Below are 26,238 nucleotides of genomic sequence, written 5' to 3'. Positions count from 1 at the left end.
GGGATGAGAGGAGCTCTGGGGTCCCTTCCAGCCCAAGTCATTCTGTGATGCACAGTGTTTCTGATCAAGATCAATAAAAATACCTACAATCCTGAATGCAAGCCTTGAACTTCTCTCTCTTCAGGCAAGGTAATGACCACTGGGTGATCTTTAAGGTCCCTTCCAACCCATTCTCTATTTCTATGAAATGCCCCAATCATGAGTGCACATTAAGTACATGCAGGTTAGCAGAACACTAATATAAATTCATGTTACAGCCTAAGTTCTTCATTAACCTCTAATATAGATTTTCTTTGATAAACTCATTTACTCACTGCTTCTAAGCCAAGCTACTATGGCCATCAGGACAAGTCTCTCACACTTCCTGAAATCCCTTTTCCACTTCCAGCCTGACTCCTAGTCCTTTCCTTTAGTGCACCCTGGGTTTCAGACTAGAAGAGACAGTGAGAAATGATCCCTACACACTCCTTACCTGGCTTCAGGAGTTTAGAGCCTTGCTTTCAGGAGCCAAACTCCACCCAATGGATGAAGGGACTCGATCTATGCTTACAACAGGACTCTTCTATCAAGTGCTATCCCTCTGTTTTCAACAATGAGAAAGAGCAAATTACTGTGTAATTCCTGTGTCACTGACCTTAAATTTTGTGTACTTGCACTGCTTCATTCAGTAGTGTTTGGCACTTGCTGTAGCTCTGGCATCAAAGTCTACTGTGAGGCTCTTCAAGGCTACATGTACATAAGCTGATCTCACTCTGAATTCCTGCAGAGACCTGAAGCAGATGGGCCAGAGTTAATCTGGGGTAAGGGGCTCTCCTCAGGGTGATATGGGGTGATTCTTAATGTGACTGGAGAGAAACACTGCTTGGTAATACAACTGTGTTCAAGGGAACAAGGCTGAGGCTCAGAGCACAGCTTAAAAAAACCACCCAAAATGTTCATGGCAATTTTCTGAGTTTCTTGGCATCTGCCAAGGAACAACAGCTCTTAAAATCTGTAAAAGTGCTGCCTCCACTTCAGAACATAGAGCAGGATTACTGATGGGTCAAATTTCTTCCTGATACAGGGCAGAAAAGCTCCATTCTTAAGAATTTTACAGAGATTCACTGCTACTTTGCAAAGAACACTGCATTAGGTATATTGATGTGCTATGAAATGCCAAGTTAAAATGTGCTATAACTGTTAAGACAAATGCCCAAGCCCACACAGTATTGACTGAGTCCCTCATTCTCTGTCAGTGTTCATCTGCACAAAACCCCAAACCCCATTAATCCCATGGGCTGCTCCACTTGTTAATGAGCCCTGCTTTTAGTGAGCAGCAATGACTCAGTCCAACATAAGTGGTAAGATTAAGATACTCCAGCTACTCAAATCTAGCAGATGCTATTGAAAACTGTACCTGTTCTACCTGCTGTGAACAGTTCTAATGGGGGCACAGGACCTCCAGCAGCAATGAAAACAGAGAACAGCTCTCCTCCTCTGCAAAAGCAGCTCTTGGTGTGACACACCATCTTCACAGCTGTTCTGAGCTCACAGAAAAGTGTTTTCATTTACCTGTTGAGATATGTATGGGATATGCACTTATTCTGCAGCCAAGCTCATGCAACAGATGCTCCAAACTTACTGCACACAAAAAAGTTTCATTATTACAAATAATACAAAAACACACAAAACTCGTGTACTAGCCCACAACCATCATTCTTATTGTGTATCATTCCAAGACACCATTTCTCAATTACAAATTCACAAGCTAAGATACAAAACATTGCATAAGAGCACAGAGTGAGGGCACAAGATTCTGACAATAACTTAAGAGCCACCATGAGAAATATTGTAACAACTAGGAAATAATCAAACATTCATCCAGTGTAGCCAGCTGTTTAGGTACAACGGTGCAAAGTGAAGCAATTCTTTTGTGATCACTGTTTTTTTACTTTTTCTTTTTTATGAGAGCAACCATCCAAATTTACAAAAGTATTTACTATAATATTTAAATAAGTACCTCAAATGCTAAAAAGCCTTCAGAAAATAGAACTGAATTCTAGTTACATGTTTACAAGCATGAATGAGGGCAGAAGTGAGTAAAGCATGAATCTTTTTACAAAGAAGTAAATTTTAGACCAAGATATTTAAATACAGTGTTCTCAAAAGTGTCTGCTTCCAGACGAATTCAGGTCATTTATTTAACTCTGATTTCCAGGAGACTTATCCCACGCCAAGAATTTCCAGCAAAATTCAGTTTTGAGAAGTTATTAATAAATGTCACCTGACATGTCTGCACAGGTTCAAATGCACTGAGTCTTTTTTTTTTTTTAATACAATTTCTGGCCTGGGAAATCTTGATAATTACAGCAGATCCTTATCAATGGATGTTAAACACAAACATAAATGGAGTCAAGCTCAATTGCCCACAAAGGGCTGGTTCAAATCACGAAAGCAAAAGGATTGATTTTGCAAAATCCCAGTTACAAAATGTCAGTGATTATTTATTAAGCATTTATTAAGTTCAATGTAAAAATAAAGCGTATTAAATAAGCCAAGGCACATTTTGTAATCCTTTCCTCCATTGTATGTTCATTTATTCCAGCTTATCAGTCACCTTAGTAACTCACTTAAATGCTCAAAGCTCTCCTGAATCCAAAACAGAAATCCCAGCTTCAGAGCAGCTCATCAGAGCATCCCAGCTGCCCAAGACTCTGCCCATTTTAGAGCCTTGCTGCTGTTTGATATTCACTTCACAGGCAGCAGCTGAAATGACATCACACAGTCTATGAGCCAGCTGGAGGGGGCCATCCACACCTTGCCCTGCCGGATTTTCTCCGGCTGGAACTTGGAAGCCGCATCATAGATGACATAGTGAGTGCAGAGCCTCTGGTCAGAGGTGGGCTCTGCGTGGTAGGACACTGTGTTGATGGTCTGTGTCACGTCACTGTCTGGTTTGGGCTGCCTAACCAGCACCTGGCCACCTGCTGCTTTCACCAGCTCCAGCAGGTCACTCTTCTGGTGCTGTTTGAAAGGTCCCAAAAAATAGAAGTAGCATCCATCAAATAACTTAGGCAGCTGTGTGGAAGAAAAAAGAAACCAGCGTAAATACAGGACTTCACAACTGAACAGAGAGGAAAAAAGTGGAAAGGAAAAAGCAGAGCATACTAAACCCCCACAATTTATAAGTAGAACAGTAACTTAACATGCAAGGTTCTCAGGGTAAGTATGCAACCAAGAAAAGCTTGTTTATGTGGTAAATTCTTGCTTCTGTTTAGATACTTTCCAGCACAACAGGCTTTGAACTATGAGTTAGGAGTATTTACAGCTACTGTTACAATGCAGTTAGTAAATCCTCCAGTGTAATCCAGCAAATAACCAGGAGTGAACCCAGTTAAATGCAAAAAAGGCCCTAAATGGAAATAAATAGTAATAAAACCATTTTTCTTTCAGAGCTATGCTCTAAAGGTGAGCAGAGAAGACCAGAGCACATCACTTCCTGTCCCATCAGGTGTGATACTACAGAGAGTGCAACACAGTGTTCTCCTGACAAGGTTACAGCAACATCTCCGCTAATGGAGAAAAATGACAGCTTTATGGGTGTTCACAGCTCTTTGGATCACCTTGCACATAATCAAATTTTCTGTCCAAGAGCACATTAAAGTTTTACATCTCCTGCACCTCTGTGTGTGGCAAAGGGCAGAGCTGCCCAGCCCCAGGTCATTAATCCAGGCTGTGTGGAGCACTAAAACCCACCAGCTGCTCCTGGTTGAGCCGCGCGCGCCGGGGGCCACCTTGGACCTCGTACTTCTCTTCTTGTTCTCGAGCTGAGCTCTGCAGACAGGCTTGCACCCCTGCAAAAACCACATAAGGGAAGCAGAAATTAGACACCCCAGGCTTTAAGAGAGGCTTGCATGTCATTTTAGGGACTAAAACGTGTCTAAGAGAAAATTATTACAATGCAAGACACTACATTTGGTGTGCTTTAGCAATTTGCTTTTAAAACCTGAAAAAAATTACAACAGTGCCTGAAAGATGCAAGTGAGATGGTGAGAAGTAATATCACACTAAAATCAGTGCTATAAACACCAGGAATTATTAGCTCTTCCTCTTACACTCTAAAGGTCAAGCACTTAATGTCAAATGTCAAACTGCTGATCACTGGGAGCTCCGAAGGCAGTGCGTGGAGCCAGCACGGCAGTTTGAAATGGACACAATTGCCTGATAAAGAGCAATTACAAGGCAAGCACAAAGCTGCTTCTGAGCAGCCACGGCCTCAAATAACAAATCAGATGGGATTTCAAGGTCTCCAGGATCAGCACAAACTGCAGATTTACGCTGGGGTTTAACAGTGGCATTCGTTTCTGTTAGCACTGCTGCATAATGAGATTGTCTTTTAGAGTCAACATGTTTTTACCTTGTTTTAAGGCCAGTTATTTTTTCCAATGGAGAAAGCACTGATGGTAATGCATTGCTAACGTCCATAAAATGTACTGCCTGACCTCACTCCAGGGAGAGGAATTGCTGTGGTCACCCATTCAAGGATGGAACATTTTGCCTGCATGTACATTGCAGCCATTAATAAGAATTACCCAGGAAAAAGTTTGCAAAGTTGATTTTGCAAAGGGTTCCACGAGGATTTACAATGTGGCCGAGGCTGTAACTTTTATAGCACCTCACTCCTTCCATCGTATTTCTAATTCAGGCAACTTCTTTGCACCAGGGAAATAGGAAACCCACAGTATATAAAAACTATAAACTGAACCAAATCAAAAGAGAACTGTGGAGGGTTGACCCTAAAAAGGAAGAAAGCCCAAGGCTACAAAGAGAAATATCACTGACAAAGGCACTTGGATGCCATGGCAGTAAGTAGCCAATGGACAGGAATATCTAATCTGGAGAGATCTTGAAAGAAACTCACAGTAATTTGCTGTCAGTTCATACAAATTCACAAAATTCAACTGGAATTCACATTTTAGGTAGAAGTCCTTCAATGTGCTTACATCAAAAAAGATAAACCCCTACAGAAAATTACAACTGGCTGAACACTGCAGCAAATATCTGCCTCCCTGTACAAGTATCAGATTGATTATTTGCACTTGTTCATTCCTTCAAGGAAAATTAACGTGAACTAGAAGGGCAAACCTAGTCATGGATTTTCCAGAAAGGCAACTTACATATTCATTATTGATAACAGCAATGAATACTGATAACTTAATTTCAGTACTCATAACTCAGAAATAAATCTAAAAGCTATTTCACATTTTATTTATTTATTTTAAATCACCACAATTCAACAAGCCTCCCTGTGTCAATGTGCCTCTAACTTACACTGCTGTTCTTTCCCTCCAAGGAAATACAGATATTAATGGGTGCCACTTACCATAAAGGGAGAACTCTCATCTCATCTTAAGAATGGAACTGTCCATTCATTAAGAGCATGTTTTATTTCAATCCACCATCAAAAGCTCGATTTCAAGGACTTTCACTACAGAGATGAGGTTTTTATACAATAAGTGCATCACAAATTGAGCATCCAGTGCCAGCATCAGTAAATGAAGCAAATGGGATACAGAAGTAATAAAAGATTGGGTGAACACAAAAGACTACAATGTCTTTTTGAACTGCTGCTTGCCTGGAAAAAAAACAAATGAAGTCAGGGAAGTGACTAACGTCAGTGGAGAGCTGATGTCACAGAAAGCAAAAATCAGTGAGGTCTGTCTTGCCTACACACATCAGTCCATTTCACAGTGCCAGCTCCTGTGAGGAGCTGAAAGCCTCAGAGTTCCTTGTCACACCTAATTACAATCCTCCAAGAGGGCCACAAGAGAGACTCATCCACCTGTATCCTGTTCTCCCTGTGCCCACAAGAACCACCAGGCACACATCTGTTTCCTAGAGAGACCTGCAAACAGCCAAGTGTCTGCATGAGCAGCATTCTCATTAATTGCAACTTTTCTTTCTCAGCTAGAAAGAGGCCTGATCTGTGTCTTTACAGGTTTGTGACACAAAGGATGTGATTTCCACATAGCATAAAAAGCCAAGAGCACAAATTCTCAGTGCCCAGGTATTTTCCTTTGATATAAATATTTCAAGAGGTAACAGCTAGGCCTACACACATACACCTTCATGGAGCAAAAAAAATCCCTCTGGGTGGTTTTTTTGGTGATGGAAAGCCAGTACATTTTCAATTAGTGAACATATTTTCCATACAAGATTTAGAAGGAGAACTTGATCTGACACAGCAGCAATCAGTTTTTGAGAAGGGTGCTTACAACACTGAGGGGAACAGTCAAGGATTATTTATCCATGGAGGAAGAATTCCTGACTAGAAGAAGGAAAGCAAAATAATGTAAGTGATGGAAACCAGTATGGCCTTTAATTGCAGATTTTGTTCAGACTGATTTGTTGCCAAGTGGCTCCTTTCTCCTCAATGACTCCTGCATGCTACAGAGTTTGTATTAAAGAAGTCAGGAAGTCAAATATCAGAACAAAAAAAGAAACAAAAGGGAAACATGCCCTGGTTCTCATATTTGAGATAAAATGACAGAAGGCTCAAGCTGTTTTTATACCTAATTCTATATTAATTAATCTAAACAAAAGGTAATTCTCATGTTCTTTTTTACCCCCCCTCCATACAAAACTTGCTTCTAGATCTCTAAATCTCCATTTAATTTTCAGGAGCAGTGAATCCTGTTGGATGCAATAGCCCAAGTGAGGTTCTCAAAGACAGAACAACCAGCTCTGGCAGTGTTATGGTATCACTTGGAAGCAGCAGGAATGTACAAGTTTTACCATTCTTCCAGGAGACAGTAGGACCAACCACAAGATGATCTTGTGCTAAAAACAATAATATCTTAATTTCACACTTGAGAGTAGGGATGCAAACAGAAGGTTACAGCATACTGCAGACCCTTCCAGCCTGTTGGTTTTGGTTGGGTTTTTTTCTTTTACTGCTAGAGATTTTATTTTCTGTGAAAATTGAGTGCTAAGTTGAGTCCATTCAGTATAGCCCAGGTCTTTTCCTTCAGCAGGCATTCATTTTAAAACTGCTAACATGTATAAGCGGCTAGATAACAATACAGTTCCCTTTTAATGGTCTCTTCATCTAATTTGGTATCATCCTGATTAGGACATATAAAAGGAGATAAAACTCCATACTTTACTCACAGATATATCAGTCTGCTACTTTTACAGGAACTTTTCCAGAAGCTCTTTTGGCCTTACATCACTTAAGTCCAAATGTCCCTTTGATTTCAAACAGGAGCCATGTTTAACTGACTCCCCAAACTCCTGAGATCAGACTCTCATTTCTCTAGCACTACACTGAAAAGCCACCAGTGAGAACATGATGCCAAGGCACTGGTCACATGAATGGACTGAAAAAAAGAATTGCTATTACCCTAATTTAAAAAATGACCAGGATGCCATCTCCCTTCTGAAACTGAGATGGACACCTTGAGTACTTATGCAAAAAATGTTCAAAACAGGACTGAATCTCAGAAGGACAAGGACAGCCCTGAAGAAGGTTTCTGAAAATAGAAGGGAACCTTAGATTTTGAGAAGTCACCTGTAATTTTAGGAGGAAGCAGAGATCAGGCTTGTGTCGTTTTCTGCCACACATTCACAGTCTGTGCACTCTTGACCAGCCTGACTAAAAATCTACCCCGTTCTGTTTTAACATAAGATTATCCAACTTGCATAGGGTCTCAGCCATTCTTGACTTATTCCTTAACACTACAGCCAGTAAGAGCTGTGGACCATCTAAGTTTGAGGTAGTTCAGGTTTATCCATGTTCTTGAAGAGAAGAGGGTGATGATTACAGCTAGGTGTTAATGGCCCTTTAGTTTAATCTCAGTAGCTGGATCAATCACCCACGAAGGACAAGACTTGTATGAATGCAAGTGGGATTTGAATGCTCATGGAGCAGAGCAGAGCTGCCTTGCAGTGCCAAGGTCAGTGTGCAAACACTGCTGGAGAAAGCTGGCCTGACACAACACCACTGTGGGGCCAGATGCCATGGGCACAGGGGTCCTGCAGAGTTCTGCCCTGGAAATACAGAACAACACAAGCACCAGAGCCTCCTAAAGAGCTGATTTCACACCTGCAAGTTTTAGGTATAAACAAGGTCATTTGCACCAAATTTTATCAAAACTCAAGCCTGCACTGAAAGAGAGAAAACATGGCAGGAAGAAGTTTTAGCTTAATGCATACACATTTAGCTTGGTGCCACCACACTGGGCACACAGAGCACGGCTCATTTTCTCCCCTGACTAACAAGATCAGTAAAGCATCACTACTTACATTGATCCTGATTACCTCACTGAGCAGCTGCCCCTGCCTTCTCACCTTTGAGATCTAAGGAGCAAGCAGGTTAACAGGGTGCCCACTCTAATTGACCTTTGATACAAGTGCAGCTGCTAGCACTGGAAATAAAAGAAATCATTATTTGCAAAATTTAACATCAGAGCCCTCTAATCCTTATTCATGTAAGTCTTACTGGTTTGTAATGAAACTAACTGCATCAGCAAAAACAATTTGATGAGCATGAAGTACAAAAAAAAAAAACAAACCTGGTTGCCAAGAACAAGTTGTAATCACCCACAGATACCCATGGGTATCTCTCAGTAACTCAATTAGCCTTAGTGGAGTTTTGTTGGATTTGCATTAATAAGACAAAGAGCAGGGGTTAGTCCCAAAAATCTCTTAGAATGGCTAAAGGTAATTTAGGAATACATGATAGCAACAAAGAAGATGAAATACTACACATCCAAGATCTAGTAGAGAGTGCACCTGATACTTCCTTAGCTCAGTCTGTAATAGGTTTTACAACTTACATGCAGATTGAGTAAAGCCTGGTGGGATTTTTTTTCCTAGAAAAGGAAGAAATCTGGACTGAGAGAAAGCTTTAGGGGAATCTGGCATGGCTGGCTTCAATTTGTTTTCATAAACAGCCATTATTGGCCTCTGCTACAGCAAAGAATTTTTACACAGTCTCTTATATGCTCATAAACTGACTTCAGACACACAGATTTCCATGGAGTGAGGCAGAGATCTCACTGGTGAAACAAGAGCAGTCTGTTTTCTCATCACATGCAAATGACAGAAGATCTGCAGAGACTGAAGTGCATCTGCTTAAGAAGGGTAGCTTACAAGTGAATCCAGGTGGTATTTATTGAACAGCATGGAACAGGTGCTTAGGAAGTCCTGAAACATTCCCAGCAGCTGGGAGCATGTGATTTAAAAATTATTCCTTCACTTGGAGCCCCAGGTGTCCTATCTTCTTTGGAAAGAAACACTGCTGGCCACAGCTGTTGTCTAGAGTGATCAAAGTGACTGGAGGTAGCTTTTCTAAGGTCAAGTTAAATTTAAATTCCCCCAGGAGTGTTCATCCTCTGGATCCCATATCACAAGCTTTTAATGAGTGAGGTTGTATTTCCTATCATCTTCCTTAATGCCATGTTTTCTTCAAACCAGAAGCCAGCTAGAACAAAGGACTCCACAAATATGGAAAATTGAGTACCTAGATGACACAGAACACAGGGAGTTTTGGAAACACCAGGGTTTCTTTTTCTTCTAGACCTTATTTCAAACCAATCCACCTCCAATCTCTGCAGACACCACACTGAAGATATTCTCATTCCCATTTTCTCCTCTGCAAACCCCAGCAGCTTCACAGGGTAAAACTGTGAGCTCCTTCCCAGCAGGTGCAGGCACTGAGGGAGTGCAGAAGTTCAGCCCCTGCTGGTTTGAAGCACTGCCCTCAGCTGCACACCCCATACAACCAGAACCTGCACTTGGGAGAGTTCTAAAGCCTCTCAGAGCTAGGAGTCCTTTTGTAGGAGGTTGCTGAAGGAAGTTTCCAAGTACAAAAAGAGCATGAAGCTCCAGTGATCAAAAGTTTTGGGTGTTTCAAGGAGGGAGGGCTTTGCTGAGAATCAGCCAGTTACCTAAAAGATGTTTTTGCGTGAAAGAGAGACAGTCCAGCCTGAGGAGCAGTCAGCTCCAGCAGCTTTGCACTCCTCTGCTCTAACAGCCTAAACAAGGATGGGCACAGAAAATTCAGAAAGATGTTTTCACCTTGAAATGTCAGTCATGCAGTCCTCTAGCTCTTCCAGTCAACTCCCTGTTGCTGTGAGTCCTTACAGGAAAAGCAGTTTTTCCTGCCTCCTTATAATGATCAGAACTAAATCATTGCTGCTGCTTTCAGGTAAGCAAAGCAGGGGAAGGAATGAGCAATCAGATGCTTAGAATTCTGCCAGACACTTCACAGCCAGGACTGACACAAGCTTGTTTCAATGCATATCATTACTGAGATCATTTTTCATTCCCTGCTTTAACAGATGACAATAACTTTAAGAAAAAAAAAACAAGCTGGAAAGCTATTAAAGACTTCTGCTGGTTTTAATTACACTGTTCTATGCTGCACATAAAGCTTAGAGGAAATACAGTGCTACTTGAATCTTTGTCTCAGCCCACTTGCAGAAGGATAATGACTGGCCACTTTGTGCCCTATTACCATCCCTGAAATAATAAAGGCAATAAAATAATGAAACCAGTGAAAGATATGGCCAAGGGCAAGGAGCACTGTGGCAACACTGCCTCAATTCAATTCTGGGCTGCCTTGCAAGTGGATGCACTGCTGACAGCGTGGTATATACAGAAAAGGTGGGAAAGCAACTGGTAACATGAAATTGTTCTTCTGTGAAGATCTAATATTGCTCAGTGGTGACATCCTTTCATCCTAGTCTCCCCCCAAAGACAAAAGGCAACCCCAAAACTGAGGATGCATACTTAAATCTTGGCTCTCCAACACTCAGCTCAAACTCTGCTGGAATATTCCACATTACCTCTCTACCAATATGAATGGATGCTGGATCTGTGTGTATGGACACATGGAAACAGGAGTATCACACAATCACCAAGAGAAGGAAACTGCTTTTTATGAAAGATTCACAGCCTGCTGTAACAGAAGAGTTAACATAAGAGACTCTCAAATAAAATACTGGTTTTGCAAGCTTGTGATGTTTTTTAAGAAGTAGTATAATGTGGAGGCTATAAATATAATTTTTGGGATAGCAGTCAAATGCAGCTTACCTTGTAGTAAAAAAAAATTCAAACACACCCTTATGCATAGTCAGCATTTCATTAAGTGCCTCACTGAGCTTTGTTTTTTCAAATATTTTAGTGAATTTTTTCAACATGAATTCACTTTAAGTGAATAGTTTAGAACAGTGAATCGTAAACAACTTATATTTATTATATAACCACGAAATGCACCTACTTTTGGAAGTTTATTTGCATCATATTTAAGGAAACTTATCCAAATAGAAGTCAAAAAGCCACGATAAATGGAAATGAAAAGGAAAAGCAAGGACCTCTTTTTCCTAGACAAATGTTCCATCAGCAGGAGTCCCATTATTTGTTATAACAATCTTTAACTTGTAATGACTCTGAAGAAGACTGATAACAGACTGGTGGGAACAGATGGAGTGGTGCTGTTAATTATAGGCACTTAGCTGCATCAGACCCCATGAGTTATTGCTAACATTTCCCACTAGGGAGGAGAATCACTTGCTTTTAAGTAGTATGTTGCTTACTAAGCTGGGAGCATTAGCAGGCAGGATTGTATTAATCAGTACCAACAACACAAAATAAAACTCAACTGTGAAAAAAAACCCACAAAAATATTCCTTGAATAACCCCTGGACTATTTTTTTTTCCAATCACTTCTAAATATGAAAGTGCTTCCATGAAGATTTAAATTCAGGTCTCACTAATGAAATCTCCCTACACTCAGAAGTTTTCTAAGCATCTGACTAGCAGGAAGATGAAATTAAATGAAATAAAGGAAGCACATGGGATAGAATGTATGCAAACCTTCTGGGCTGAGTGAAGCCAAGAACCTGCCATGGGATTCACCACAGAAACAGGGTCTTCAGTCTTGAGGGAAAAAAAAGCATGGAACAAACTATGTGGAAGCCAAATGAACACCCTGAGTCCAGTGTCCAACCTGATGCTGTGCTTCAGTTTGCAGCTTCTGAGGCTTTGCACAGTGTTTTCATAAACATTAGTGTCCAGGCCATTAAAGAATCCTTATGTTCTGACATTTAGTCCCACAGGAGAAAACTGGAATGAAATCTGTCTCTAAGTTTTCCATGGGTAATTAACTCATTTGTAATGTACTTATTAGCTAAAGGGACTTAGCCATAAAGGTCAAGGGAAAGAAGATGGGTTTTGCAACTACTGTGAAAGCAGATATTAAGAAATACATCAGAATAAATAAATTAAAAACTCAAAATTTAGGGTTTAAGTCCACAGAACAGCTGTATAAAAAAACATGCACTGTATAAACACAAATTACAGACTGCATGAAACATGACTTGCATGCTAACTTGGGTTAGAAGTTCCAACCTTCAATAGATCTGAGCTTGTATGTAAACACAAGCTCACTTCCCACAGGCCTTGAGCACATATCCCAAGCAAGCCAAAGTCTCCTCTCAATTTCAACGCAAACTGCTTGTAAGAAATCCTGGAATTCAATAAAACCCTTCCTTCTCTCCCAGGGTATCTTGCATAATGTTCCAAATCAGTCTTAATGTAGCAATGAAAAAATTCACTCCCCACTGATACTTAGGCTATGATCTATGCAACACACCTAACAATGAAATGCACTCCTTTACCAAGGAAGGAGTAGTTATATTTCATTAAATATATACAATTAAATTTCTAGTCATTCCTGAGAATTGAAAACAACCCCTTGCACTTGGTGGCACAATAGCATTGGTACTGATGAAAAAGAAGGCTTCTCTGGAATCCCATCTACAATTTCTGCTTAAAAACCCCAAGGAGTGCCACATATTTAATACTTACATTCAAACTTGAGGACCCAACATCCAGTCAGAACAGCCATCATGCATTTGACAGTGGTTGGCATTGGAACATCAGGGATAACAAGATGAGTTACTAGGAGAAAGATTACATCAGTAAAACTAAAAGCACAGAAAAATCAGAACCATGCCTGGCTGAAAAGCAATCAATCATTATTTAAAGAATAAGCAGACTATAATAATTTATCAGCCACTCTTTACAGCACAAGGAGGTGATTTTTGAGACTATGATCCGAGTTAGTAGAAGAGCTATTAGAAATTTTGTGGGTTTCAACATACACTTGCTGTGAAAAAGGGAACTCATGGTTTTATAGTTCTACACTAACACTTAAATCTTCAGATGAGGCTCCAGTTTATAGGACAGCATTTTTTTTTCAATCCTTTCAGAGTTATATTTAACTCTGACAGGAATCTTACTAAGGGATCTCACTGCTTTAATACAAAGCTAACAGAACTCCACTCAAAAATCTGGAATAGTAATCCAGAAATGAAAGATGGAAGGGGGAAATTACCTTAGCATTTTGTTCACAAGCACTCCAAAGAAAAACAGGAGGGATTAAGATAATATTCCTGTACTCAATGAGGGGAAAAGAACTCCACCAAATCCCATAATTTGGGTTCACCAATCTTAATGAAGAACAAAATCTGAAAGAAGGCAGCATGTGAGAAGATATGTAAACTTTCAGTCAATGCCATGCTCTTTTCTCAAGGCTCACTTCTCCCCAGGGCTCATTTCTGGAGAGTAAAAACTTTACAGGATGTCTCACAAGCAGAGACCTTAAAGTTGGTAAAAGGGGTGTAAAGAGAAGAGGCCTCTGAGGAGACTTTGTGATTTTAAATAACAGACAGTAAATTGCCAAACTGTGGTTCCCCCAGAAACTTGACAGCCAGACAAGCTTTCTACATGTTTACATGCAAAACACACCATCACTCCAGTGCAGCTACAGCTCAGGGGTTTCAGAAATTGCCCTCTCCAGGAGTGATAAAAAGCCTGTTGCAGGTAGTATCTTAAACCATAAAGTGCAGGACTGTAGTTACTTATATTAGAAGAGAGACACTTCAACAAGACTCCATACCTCTGCTGTTAAATTCAGTGCACCTCTGGGCCTTCAGGACTGCTGCTAATTTGTTCAGCAATTTCTGCTGCTCCACACTAAGATTGCTTCCCAGTATACCAAGGGGTCCATTTCTTGGCTGGCTGGAGCTCAGCACCTGCATGAACACAAAATTCTGCAATAAGCTCAATATTTGGGAACATAAAGAAAGCAACTTACTTACTGGGCAGCTTTCTTTTTCAAGAATAAGCATTTTGAAACAATTCACGGCAAGCTTAGTGGACAGGGTCCATGAATAAATGTCCATGTAAGAAATCAGCTCCACAGCAAAAAAGCTTCACATTAGAGATACTTCATTTAGCTTATGCAAGGTACCAAAACACGGATCAGTTTTTCCTCCCTTGCCCTCTGATGCTTTTTAAAGACACTGGGGGGCACACAAAGAACTGGTTGAACACTCTGTAAAAAGCCTGGCAGACTGCAGTGTTGAAGGAGAATAAAAATCCCAATTAAGTAGTAAAACCTCCTACTTTTAGCAAAGTATTAACAGAGTACTATTGAGTAACCTATATACTTAATATCTGCATTTCCTTTTAGTAGAAATCCCTAATACTTTACCCTGTAAGCAACCAATGCTTAAGTGGGATTTTAGATGTGGGTAGTATTAATGCAAAGTAAGAGGAGCTTTAGGATACTGCAGCTCCTGGATTTTCCTAAATACTCCAGATTCCATAGCCCAGACAGACCCTTGAGATCCAGTTACCCCACAGCCTCAGGCTCTGGATCAAGTCATCCATGTGAGCCAGCAGCCATCCCGTGGCACACACTCATCCCAAAGAAAATGCAAATACCAAAATGGTTTGTTTGGCACAGAAGAGCTACATCTTACATCTGCTGCAGGTGGAAGGAACAGCCACATTAGTCCTGGTTTGGCTGCAACAGTTTACTTTTGGCCACTGGGTACCTTGTGACCTCAATGAGGAGGGATCTTTGCAGGCTGTATAGGCTGGAGTAGATATGGGCTGCTTCTATCAGCCAGGTCAGCTTAATCCTCCTCCATTGGGAAGCACAAAGCATTTCATAATGCAGCAATTTGTTAGGTCTGAGTACCTGATTCTAGTTACAAGTCCTGGGAAGTCTTTGTCCAAAGGAGGAGAAAAACAAAAACCCCAGCACAATCTCCCAAAAGCTATTTTCTACTGCTGAGCTGATATTTCCATTGCTGGACAAAGCATGACAGTGGAACAGCCTTTTAAAGGCACACAAAAAGCGCCTGGAACAAAGGCTGCTGCTGCTTGCAGACAGTTTGGAAAGCAGAACAAATTTAGGTATGTAGAAAAACAACATCAACAGCAAAGTTCAAGCACTGATACTTGAGGAATAACACAGGCTCCTTCTCCTGTAATAAAACCACATGACAAGAAACATCTTTTGTCTTCCCACATAAAGCTGTAACACAGAACTTCATAGCTTGTCAGTGTTCCACACACATCCTAGAAACACTGTCCAGGACAGCCTCCCAGCCTATTTTAAATCTCCCTGTAAAGGAGGTGATGTACTGTACTTACATCCAAGCCTTCAATATTTAAAGGAAGAACTCATGGCTTGTTGTTCTGTTAAAAAGCAAAACAAAAACAAACCCACACAGACATTTACCTCAGAGGGCTGGGTAAGTGAAAATGATTCATTCTCCACTGGTAACATTAGCAGAGATTTCATCTTTTTGCTTTCTGCGTAGTCCACAGGCCGCAGACCAAATATATTACTGGCAAAACAAGCACAGATGGGTTTAAGTAAATAAAATGTGACTTGATTCTTAACTAACCAGGCATATTAGCTGGGTAGCATTCCCTCCCACTTTCTTATTAATATGTAATTTCAGCTAAAAGCACAAAGCTTCAAGCAAGAATTGCATCCAAGACAGATGGATACTGAATTACAAGCTGTTGCATTCGGCTGAGGAGTAAGGCATGCTCAGAGCAGAATGTTCAGTTAAATAAACCACAGTCCCTGTTAAACTGTCTCAAGATGCACTTTGATATCATTTGCAAGACCCAGAAATTTCAGCTTTAATCTTTCATTGCAGTCATAGAACCAAGAAATGTATTTTTGGCTTATCCATTTGCCATAAAAGACATGTCAGAAGACTCTCCATAGTGTATTAAACACAGGAGCTTGATGTGGTAGTGCTTTTATGGGAAAAGCTATCTGCTTCCTACTTGGGAACCACAGCTCCCTTGCACTTCCAAACTCTGAGTGTGCATCTCATTTTCCCCTCAGTGTACTGTTCCACAGAACACATTAGAGCCAATTCAGTCAGATTTTAGTTGGCTTGCCAATTTTGTTCAAAGCTATTGATTGCAGGTGGCACCTCATAGTTATTAGTTGTGCTTCCACACTGATTTCCTCTTTTAGCACTCCTCAGGCAGAGGTGATTGCTATAAACACATCAAACTCAGCCATGGCTTCAATTTCTTCTTCACACAACTTTGCTGCTGCAGGACAGTAGTGAGGGGAAGAAAGCCTGAAATTGCAGAAGAGGTATCATTGCCATTAGCAAACAGGAGCCTCTGCCAGCACTCTGGGGAAATATTCTGCTTGGTTTGCCCTTTGTGAGAATAATGGCTGCTGCAGCTGATCCTCTTCTGCCCACCTCACACAGCTCTGGCTCTCCAAAGGCACAATAAGAGCTCATTATGGAGGGGAAGCTTGTCACGAGAACAAAGCCCTGACTCAGTGTCTGAAACCTGGCAAGCTTAGTCATCAAACAATGAAACATTTAAAGAGGTCACAGGACCACTGCAGCTTTGAAGAGCTCTCTCTTGGCCACACATTTCTGTGCAGTAGGAATCCAGGAAGCTTTACAGGGAATTCCACATAAGGCCATAACCCAATCCAGCCCAAAGAGCAGCTCAAATTATTAAGTCTCCACTCTGACTTAACTAGGAGGCTTTGGCCAGTGCTAGGCTGAAAGATAAGTCTGACCTTAGCACCCGTCTGTAGCCCTGCTCACTAACACAGCCCCTGGGGAAAACAACAATCCACAAAAATCCCCCACAGAAGAGTCCAGGATGGTGTTTTACACTATTGCCAGCCCCAAGCTCTTCTGTGCTACTAATGAGCACAGTGCAGGCATAATACAAACTCTGCAGACTGAAAGATAATTGGTTAAATCTCTGCCCAGGCCTGGGAGCTGCAGCCCATTAAATACTGTCATGCTGTTCCTGCTTTGTCATGCATCATCAGGGTAGCTCTTGCCCTTTCCTTAAATAAGGCCAATATTCAACTCAAACTGCTGCAAGATAAAGCTCCTTTGAACAATGCATCCAGAGAGGAGGGGAAATACATATACATATCATCAAACACCCCAAAATCACCTTTAGACTAGCTGGCTGACCTTTCACTGTGAGCTAAGCAGAGGCAGGAAATCCCTGCATGTCAGTAGCACAGATCTGGGAGTGCTTTCCCTCCAAAGGCACAGAAGGTTCTTGACTGTTGGAAAAAACTCATCAATGTTTACCACAGAAAAAAAAACCTCATCAATGTTTACCATTAAAAAGACATAGAGCACCCCAGTTAAATACAGTTAATTTTTTTGCCAACTGAACTGTACAAATACAAACTCCAGCTCCTCCTTCTGTGTTCACTTACAATTTTCTCCTGCTGTTTTAAGCTTGTTTTAGTTGCTTCTTATTAGAGTATTGTGATATGCTGTCCCATCATTATTCAGCTTTGAAGAATGAAGGGCTATTTATTGCATGTTAATGTGGCATAGTTAAATTGTGACAAACTTTGGAGCTGAGGTCTGAAAGAGGAAACACCAGCACAAGAAATGGTTTAAGAGTTTAGAATATTTGCAACTAAACAGATTGTTGAGCTTAAAGAGAGTGTGAAAATGTAGCTGAAACAGGAGAAAAGACGGTTTATGTAATAAAAACCAATACAAGGAACACATCCTAACAACAGATTTTCAAGTAGGATAGCGTTGTAAATTACTTTTCAAAGAGAAAGGATGAAAACTACATTTGTACTTTTTTAGTAAGGCAGGGGAATGGGAAGCAGAAGCTTTAGGGAAATGGTGCTTACATCCATCTTTATCCAACTCACCTGAACAAGAGAAATCATCCATCTTGTTCTAAGATGAATTGTTACCCAATATTCAAAACCAAATCAGACATGCACATTACATCCACCCTAACACAGAAACAGTGTTTTCAGAAATACCAATAACTCTGTGTGCTCCTCCTACAAATCTGGGATTGTTGGGAATGGCTCCAGTGCACATGATGAGTTCCACACTCTGCACGAAGACACAATTGTTTCTGCTATACAGAAATTAGTGAGGTGCTTAAGCTGGAATACAAGGTCCCTAATGCATCCTTCTTTCTACCAGAAGGCAAGTGACCTGTCTGGAAGTTTTTTTTAAACATTCCAGTGTCAGATGCACTCTTGGGTTCAAGCAGCCTCCTGTTAGCCAGTCATCAAGGTACTGAATAATCAGTAGGGGGCTGTTACAGCTGGAACAAATCCAATCCAAGAGCAGGATGGCCGTTCTGAGAACAAAGAGGAGCCCAGTGAGGAGCAACACAACCAAATCTGAGTATGACTTTCCATGAAATGACACAATACTTTGTAATTCTTTGTAATCAGGACTTGTAAGCTGCTCCACAAACCAAGTTTTGCCCCAACCCCACAGAAGAGTTCAGTAGTGAATGGAAATCCTGCAGCCAGGTCTCAGTGCACTACCCACTAACTCCCACATGGAAATCTGACTGGCTCTGCAGGCAGTACCTGGATTTTGAGAATGTGCTAAGTACAAACCTTTCCTGAACCTGACAGAGGGAAGAAAACCTAGTCTGTGAAACCAGAAAGACCACCTGAGATATCCAAACTGAGCCAGGATTTTAATTAACCTGCTGTCAGCAGGAAGTTCAACACCCTGTCTTGCACTTGGGCAGCAAAGACCTGCACTATCTTGACTCAGAATAAGGAGACAAAATTATATCCATTGTGCCATGAGTCTAATGCCTCCTGGAATGACTGCAGGTTATAATCATTTTTGTCCCTGTGCCATTCATAACTGAGGACCATGGCCTTCCCCTTAGCATTCCCACAGGTTTGTTCAGAGTCAGACTCACAACCATTACACCTAAAAAACCAGAGCAAGATGACAGTTTCTGCCAATGCTAAACTTACTGTGCATGAAGAACTGGAAAGACAGCCCATTTGAGTGAAAGCATTTAGGAAGTACTGTGAAATTGCAAATGCACAGATCTAATTTTTCAAATCACTTGGCTTGCTGTGAAGCAAAGAAAAAAGAATTCAAGCATGTTGAAAAAAGCCATGAAAATAAAAATTAGTTACGTGTAGGAGATTAACGTAAAAAAATTAACAGGACCAGTAGGACAATTAATGGGTCCACTGGTCCATATAATATTTTTCATTTGTAGTTTGTGTCTCTCCCAGTCAGTGAAAACTTCAATGAAGTTGTGGACAAGTGAAGTACCACAACTATAAAATCTCACAGATTTCCAAAAGAAATTTTGCCAAGTAATAAAGAAATCCCAGGATTAATTTCTGGCAAAAGAGGAAGCCCTCATCTGTTCTTGTTTGGTCCAAAAGATATGTGGCTGCTTCCTGTTATACAGAGCTATTTCTTAATGCACTACAAGTTAACATGAAAGGAGAAAAACACAGCCTGAAAGGCATTTGGAACATGCCCACTGGATGGGTTTGTGAATATATGACATCTAAATCTGAAATGGCGAAGTCTCAGCTCTCTGGAGAGGGTTGTACCTCACCCACTGAGGTTTCTCAGATAAATCCTACATCCCTCCACAGACCAGTGTGTCTTACCTGCCTTTGGACCTGCTGTCAGTCATTACTGCACACCTTCAAAATCAATTGCACCTGGCACAACTGAGTATCATGCTAAATTTCCAAACTACTGCTCTAAGCAGGCTGTTGGATGCAAGCTCTGGTTTTGTTCCAGTAGATTAACTCTTCAACACACAAGGGACATTAAGACACCAAACTGAGTTAATTCTACTGTTAAGACAGCAGCAAGACATCAGTCACTCCTGTGAGGTTTCATGGTGTCCCAAGTAAGATTTGAATGCATTTGTCATGTTCACATTTTACTTAGTTTAGCTAAATTAAAACACTTAAGTAACCACAGTGAACTAATCAAACTTTCCTCCCCGCTCCTGTGAGATAAAGAAGGATCACTTTATCCCACCCCATTAAGGAGGGCCCTCTCCGTGGCTGAAAGTTAATTCACTGTGAACCTGAAGAGCCTACAAAAGAACTAGAAAGAGTTTTAGACACCAAAGAGAAAAAAGAAGTGAACTAAAATTAGACCAATTTATCCATTTGACAAAATTGGTTTGCTGTAGTCTTAGCTCACACACTGCACACCTCTCAAGTTAAGGCACTCCTCAAGAAAATAAGCCTTGGAGATGCAAGTTCTACTCACCACTGATTCAATTTCTACTGTAAAGAAGCTAAAATAATAATGTGAAGGTGAGCATTAAGTACAAAGAGGCCAATTATAACTAGCCATAATGAAATGAACTGTAATTGCACCATTTTAAGTGATCGGCCTGTTCTCATCTCCTGTTTTCAGAACTGTGGCCAGCTGGTTTCAGAGATCTAGGAAAAAAAGTCACTGAAGAAAAACAAGCTTCTTGTCAGATGTGACTCCATTATAAGGATACCTGCATCCACTAGGAAAAAAGAATTAACCAAACCTTCTAGATGCAAGAAGGTTCCACTTACGTAGCCAAATCCAACCACTGCTTAATTAGGACCACAACTGGCAGAGGCTGCAAAAACACCCTGTGAGATTTGCAAAGTCATGATCCAGGGGAAGATCACAGCACCATTCACTGCTGGAAGCTATGAGGGCACAGGAGGGAAGGGAGGCACGAGGCATTCCCAGGAATCTCAGACACACTGTTCTTGTTTCTGCTGTTTCTTGACAGTGTTTGGAAGGGGCCAGCAGAGCAAGCCTGAACACTTGGTTTGTACATCTGTTTCTCTGTGGCTCTAATGCTGTCTGTAAAAATAGGGGAGGGGAAACCCCAACCCCTTTCCATGCAACACACACAGTGGCATTTCAGCCAAAGACAGAGAGCCTACAGAAGATCTGGAAGCCTCAGTTATTCCAGGAGGGATGGACAGGACTGAATTTGTGCCACAGCACCCAGACAAATCACATGAAGATTAATGGCAGCTACATTTGTTCTCAGAGATTTCAACTGAACGTTATCTACATTCAGTGAAAAGTTAAAGCAGGGCTTAAGGTTTACATAAATCTCCCCTTCCCTGATTAAAAAGCTTCTGTTTCAACAGAGACATGTTTGCTCACATAGAATGAGCTGAAAGAGGTTCAGCTTGACCTCTGTGTGAGCACATGCAGCAGAGACCAAGGCTCACAGGAACCCTGCAGAGTCCATGGCTGGCATTTGGAGCCTGGGCTGAGCAAAGCCACCAGAGCTGGAACTGTGCCACAACCTCACAGCAAAGCTGCTGGCTGTGCTTTCAAACACCAGAAAAACATGTGCTAAGTGTGACACAACCAGCTCCTCATATTCAAGGGGCTTGAAAATCTCTGAAGCTGTCAGCTTTTGCAGGTGCACCAGTCTGTGGTGGTTTTGCTGAAGGCTGATTTATTATTTTATGATATATATATATTATTAAAACTATACTAAAAGAGTAGAAGAAGGGATTTCATCAGAAGGCTTGAAAGGAAAGAAGTGGAATGGAATGATAACAAAGGCTTGTGACTGACCAAAGAGTCCGAGACAGCTGGACTGTGATTGGCCATTAATTAGAAACAGCCACATGAGACCAATCACAGATGCACCTGTTGCATTCTACAGCAGCAGATAATTATTGTTTATATTTTATTTCTGAGGCCTCTCACGTTCTCAGGAGAAAAGATCCTAGCAAAAGGATTTTTCATAAAATGTGTCTGTGACACCAGTCCTTGCTGCTCAAGAACAAAGTGAAGATGAACAACTGATCCTTGTTTTACTTTTTCATGCTAAAGTCTTGAGTTGAGTCAAAGTCTTGTTGCTTTGTTTTGGCTTTGACTTGTTTTCTAAACTCTAATATATTCAAGATTAAGACTTTATGAAACCCCTATGCTTTCCCACAAAGCACCTTAATTCTGTAAGCTTCAAGAGTGTGAACGTTGAGAGCTGAAGTGATTAAGCTGAACTTGTTTATGCTTCTTCATGTGGCTGCCACAGAAACTTCATCCTGTTGTGTTTCTGTACACACCACACACACCTACTGAAAATTTGCACTGGACTCAAATTTATACACACAGGCCCTGGCACAACAACAGGACAACCCCTAAAATTATATTAATGCCTGGAATACTAACAGGCTGCAGGGTTATTCAGAGACTGAAAGATTCTTTAACACCTCCTATACACAAATGCCAAAATCTTCAGGAGACTTAACTGTATAGAAGAGTCAACTGAAAATATCACTTAGCTTTTTTTTTTTAATTAAAAGGTGTACCAAGGATTAGTGCTTTGATCCAGAAAGGCAAAAATGAAAGTTCTCAAATCTCAGCCTCTATGTCATTTGTGAAAACAGAAGAGACTGGAGCAAAATGCCTTCTGCTAGCAAGTAGTGTAGTAAAAGAGACAAAAACCAGCTGTAGCAGTTCAAAACTCATCTAGCTCAGCATCTTAGAGCTGACAGCAGCTATAACAAGATGCCAACAGGAAAGTGTAAGATTAGGGTGAGCATATGTTGTTACTTTCAGCTCCTGGAGTACTGGAGATATCTATGACTCAGGCACCCTCAGAAAAGCTTAGGACAAAACCAAAAGGAAACACCCACCTGCTACGCACAGCAGAGCACACATTTAACACCCACCCCCTCACTTCACACAAAGCACATTTATCACCAGCAGTGCTTCACATTCACTCCCATCCCCTGTGGGTGCTGCAGCCGTGGCTAAAGGCAGGAACAGTCTGGGTGTACTCACACGGCGTGGCGGGAGGCGCCGTGCAGCAGCAGCAGCTCCACCACGGCCAGGTGGCCGTTCCTGGCGGCGTCGTGCAGCGGCGAGTCGTTCTGGTAGCCCGTGGTGTTCACCAGCGCCCGGTGCCGCAGCAGCAGCTCCACCACCTCCCTGTGCCCGTGGTTACACGCCTCGTGCTGCGGGGGGAAGCCACAGGGGGCACTGTGAGAGTCTGTGCGAATTTTCCCTCATCTGCCTCATGATCATCATTTGAGGACCACTGAAGAGAAGACTCCCCCTGTCTTCTCTGTAGGAGAAAGTTACACACGCCACAGGCTTGAGACCTGGGCACAGTGCTAAGTTATTGTCCACAAGTGTGTTTGCTGTATGCTACACTGAGCCCAGTGAGAAGAAGGGGAACCGTGCCATTTTTGCTACAATAGCCTTGGAAGCTGTCCCACCTCTCGGCCTGGCTGGACTTCTCCTGAGTTTCGGGTGGTCCCCCACAGAAGAACCTCACTTGCTTTACAACACCGTGACAGACAGACTGAGATGTAAGAAGTCTCTCCATGAAAGACTGAGACATGAAACCCCCATGTGAAAAGGCCCCTCTGTTCCTTCCAAGGACTGGGACTGAAACCCCCAACCCAGGGGAGGTGTGTGGGGGAGGCAAGCTGACCAAAGCGAGATGTCTGCCTGCAGGTGTGACCACTGGATCAAGAAGACAATGGCTCTTGCTTACTGCTGAGAACATGGACTACCTGTTACATCTATTCCTTATTGCATGTTTCCCCCCTCACAATTTCCAATAGAGTTATCCTAATAAAATCCTCTGAGTTAGCTAGAGATTTTGAAATCTCCCCGACGTAACAGGCGGATCCTCGACTGGACTGGACCAAAGGACTTCATCTCTATGTTTGGTAGCTCTATCCCCCTCTCTTTCTATCTTTTTCTCTCCCTTAATCCCTCTATAGCATTTTGCTATGGTCATTCAATAAAGGTGCATTTGTTTTGATTATTACTGCAAATCCCCTGTGCCACGTTGGTTTTTTTGCACCCTGAGATCAATCCACGACCCATCACAAACCCTGTTCGTAAGGACAGATTGTGACAGGGACTCAGGTGAAGCACAACTCACAGGGGGACTCTTCTCATGGCAGCACTCCACACATGGCCAGGGAAGATGCAAGGGTGCTGTGGTACATTCCTGACAGGAATTTACCTGGGAACCCAATGTAGGAAGGTTCTTCACTCAGGGTCACCAAATGTGGTGGTGTTTGCAGGGGTCTTAGGATGAGGGAAGAGATGAGAATCTTGACTTCATGATTCAGAAGGCTGATTTATTATTTTATGATATATATTATATTAAAAGAAAATGATATACTAAAACTATACTAAAAGAATAGAAGAAAAGGATTTCATTGGGAGGAAAGGAGGAAAGGGAAATAAAATCTTGTGACTGACCAGAGAGTCAGAGACAGCTGGACTGTGATTGGCCATTAATTAAAAACAACCACATGAGACCAATCACAGATGCACTGGTTGCATTCCACAGCAGCAGATAATTATTGTTTACATTTTGTTTCTGAGGCCTCTCAGCTTCTTAAGAGAAAAGATCTTAGCAAAAAGATTTTTCATAAAATATGTCTGTGACAACCCAACACTGACAAAAAGCCCCGAGAAGAACTGACCAAAGGCCAACTGTGTGCAAGTTAGACCACAGGGAACAAACCCCTCCAGATTACAGGCTACCAGGAGTATTCTGCAGGAGAGAAAGAAGTCATGGTTGACAAGAACCTTTTGTTTATTTTCTGTAATTCAATCGAGCAATTTTTTCACTCCACTACTTGATATATTTCCAAACCACTGAGGACATTAGGAACCCATTAAATACAAACATTGTTTTGAATTGATAATTTTTGAGTTATCCCAGCTGTATTGTGTGCATTTGCAGAGTTACCAGCTGATCAATTTCGTGGCCTGCCCTACACCCCAGCAAAGGAGAATGACACCTGGGCAGGTCAGTGGCTGCTGATGAATTCTTTTAACCTTGTTTATCATCACTTCTTCACTTTGCATAATTCTCTGTCACCTAAATGTGTATGAAGGGAACTAAAATATCAGAGAGGAAAGGAGGGATGAAGTGAAATGTGATCAGAAGACAGATGACAGAAAGAAGCCTTCAACACTCACCAGTGGCGTCCAGCCAGCATTATCTTTGACATTGGGATCTGCTCCATTTTTCAGCAGCTCCTCCACAGCTGCTAAGTCACCCTACACAGGAAAAAAACCCCAGAGTTATGAAAAAGTAATGAAGAAAATACATAGGTACAACACAAATTTGAGAGATGCCCAATTATAAATTTAGCTGCAATAAAAATGTTATAATATAAGCCTTCCATGTAGATACTGTCAGGATTACAAAAGCCCAACTGACCCGGAGACCACAGTTAATCACTGCTGTTCATTTAGAACCACCCACATATTTTATACAAAGACATATTTCTAGATAAAAACTATGCATGTAACAGAGTTAATTCAAAATAAATGGAAAAGTGTGCACAAATTGCAATCTGTTCACTACAGTCAAACTGCAAAGATTAAAGTCGGGAACGTTTATTGAGAATTTCCTCGTCCTTCAGACTGGATTTTTTTGCAAGTTAATCAAAGTAACGGTCTGAAAACACAGGTAAAATAAATTAATAAGCCTGACAAGCTTCTAGAAATTGGTTTTCCACGAAAGGTAAAGAGTTTTATTTAACACTGCAATTACTACTTTATGTTGAATCTCATTGACACTTTCTCTGACAGTGATCTACCAAAATAGTTTTAATTTGCTTTTTGGAAAAATGCTACACTCAGCTTTCACTGTAAGCAAGGAGGTGTGGAAAGGGTGGAAACTGATGCAGAGCCTAAGGAAAAGAGGCTGAATAAGAGATGAGGCGAAGGAAGCAAAAGGGCAGAATTTGTGAATCAGAGACTTTGACACCCTGAAAAGCAAAGCTGGTAATAAGATTGGAGCATATCCAGATGCAGCTATAAATAGGTAAGGAGAAGGTGCCTGTGGAAGCTGAGGCAAGGAGATCTCTGCAGTGCAGGCTTAAATTCGTGTAATTTTAGACAAAATAAAGCATTTCAAGACAACTGCAGACACTTTGCCTAGACCAGGGTACTGAGATTCCAAATGAAGAGACTATTAATTAAACTGGTATGTAGCCCTTGCCAGGGCCAAATATACAATATAAAAAAATATCTGGACGAGAAATTTAATCCATGATATATATCAAGTTCAATGCCTTTAAGTGGTGGAAAGTCAAGGAATTGCAAGGTG

The 26,238-nt window shown here is 41.3% G+C and overlaps 1 protein-coding gene across 2 annotated transcripts in view; it reads right to left on the bottom strand.

The window, feature by feature from the left end:
- Positions 1-1,660: 1,660 nt before the first annotated feature.
- The window catches only part of BARD1 (BRCA1 associated RING domain 1), a 43,201-nt gene continuing 18,623 nt past the window's right edge, over positions 1,661-26,238 (bottom strand). For both annotated transcript variants that reach the window (XM_030952521.1, XM_030952522.1), the window contains 7 exons: positions 25,101-25,181; positions 22,932-23,104; positions 15,581-15,689; positions 13,946-14,081; positions 12,853-12,945; positions 3,736-3,833; positions 1,661-3,057 (listed from right to left, as the gene is read on the bottom strand). In XM_030952521.1, coding sequence (XP_030808381.1) covers positions 2,728-3,057; positions 3,736-3,833; positions 12,853-12,945; positions 13,946-14,081; positions 15,581-15,689; positions 22,932-23,104; positions 25,101-25,181 — 1,020 coding nt within the window. In that variant the 3' untranslated portion in view covers positions 1,661-2,727. The remainder of the gene's footprint in view (positions 3,058-3,735; positions 3,834-12,852; positions 12,946-13,945; positions 14,082-15,580; positions 15,690-22,931; positions 23,105-25,100; positions 25,182-26,238) is intronic.

This window comes from Camarhynchus parvulus, chromosome 7, assembly GCF_901933205.1.
Source record: "Camarhynchus parvulus chromosome 7, STF_HiC, whole genome shotgun sequence".
Taxonomy (NCBI): Eukaryota; Metazoa; Chordata; class Aves; order Passeriformes; family Thraupidae; genus Camarhynchus; species Camarhynchus parvulus.
The sequence above is the reverse complement of the archived record's forward strand: the minus strand, read 5'-3'. Positions and strand labels throughout refer to the sequence as shown.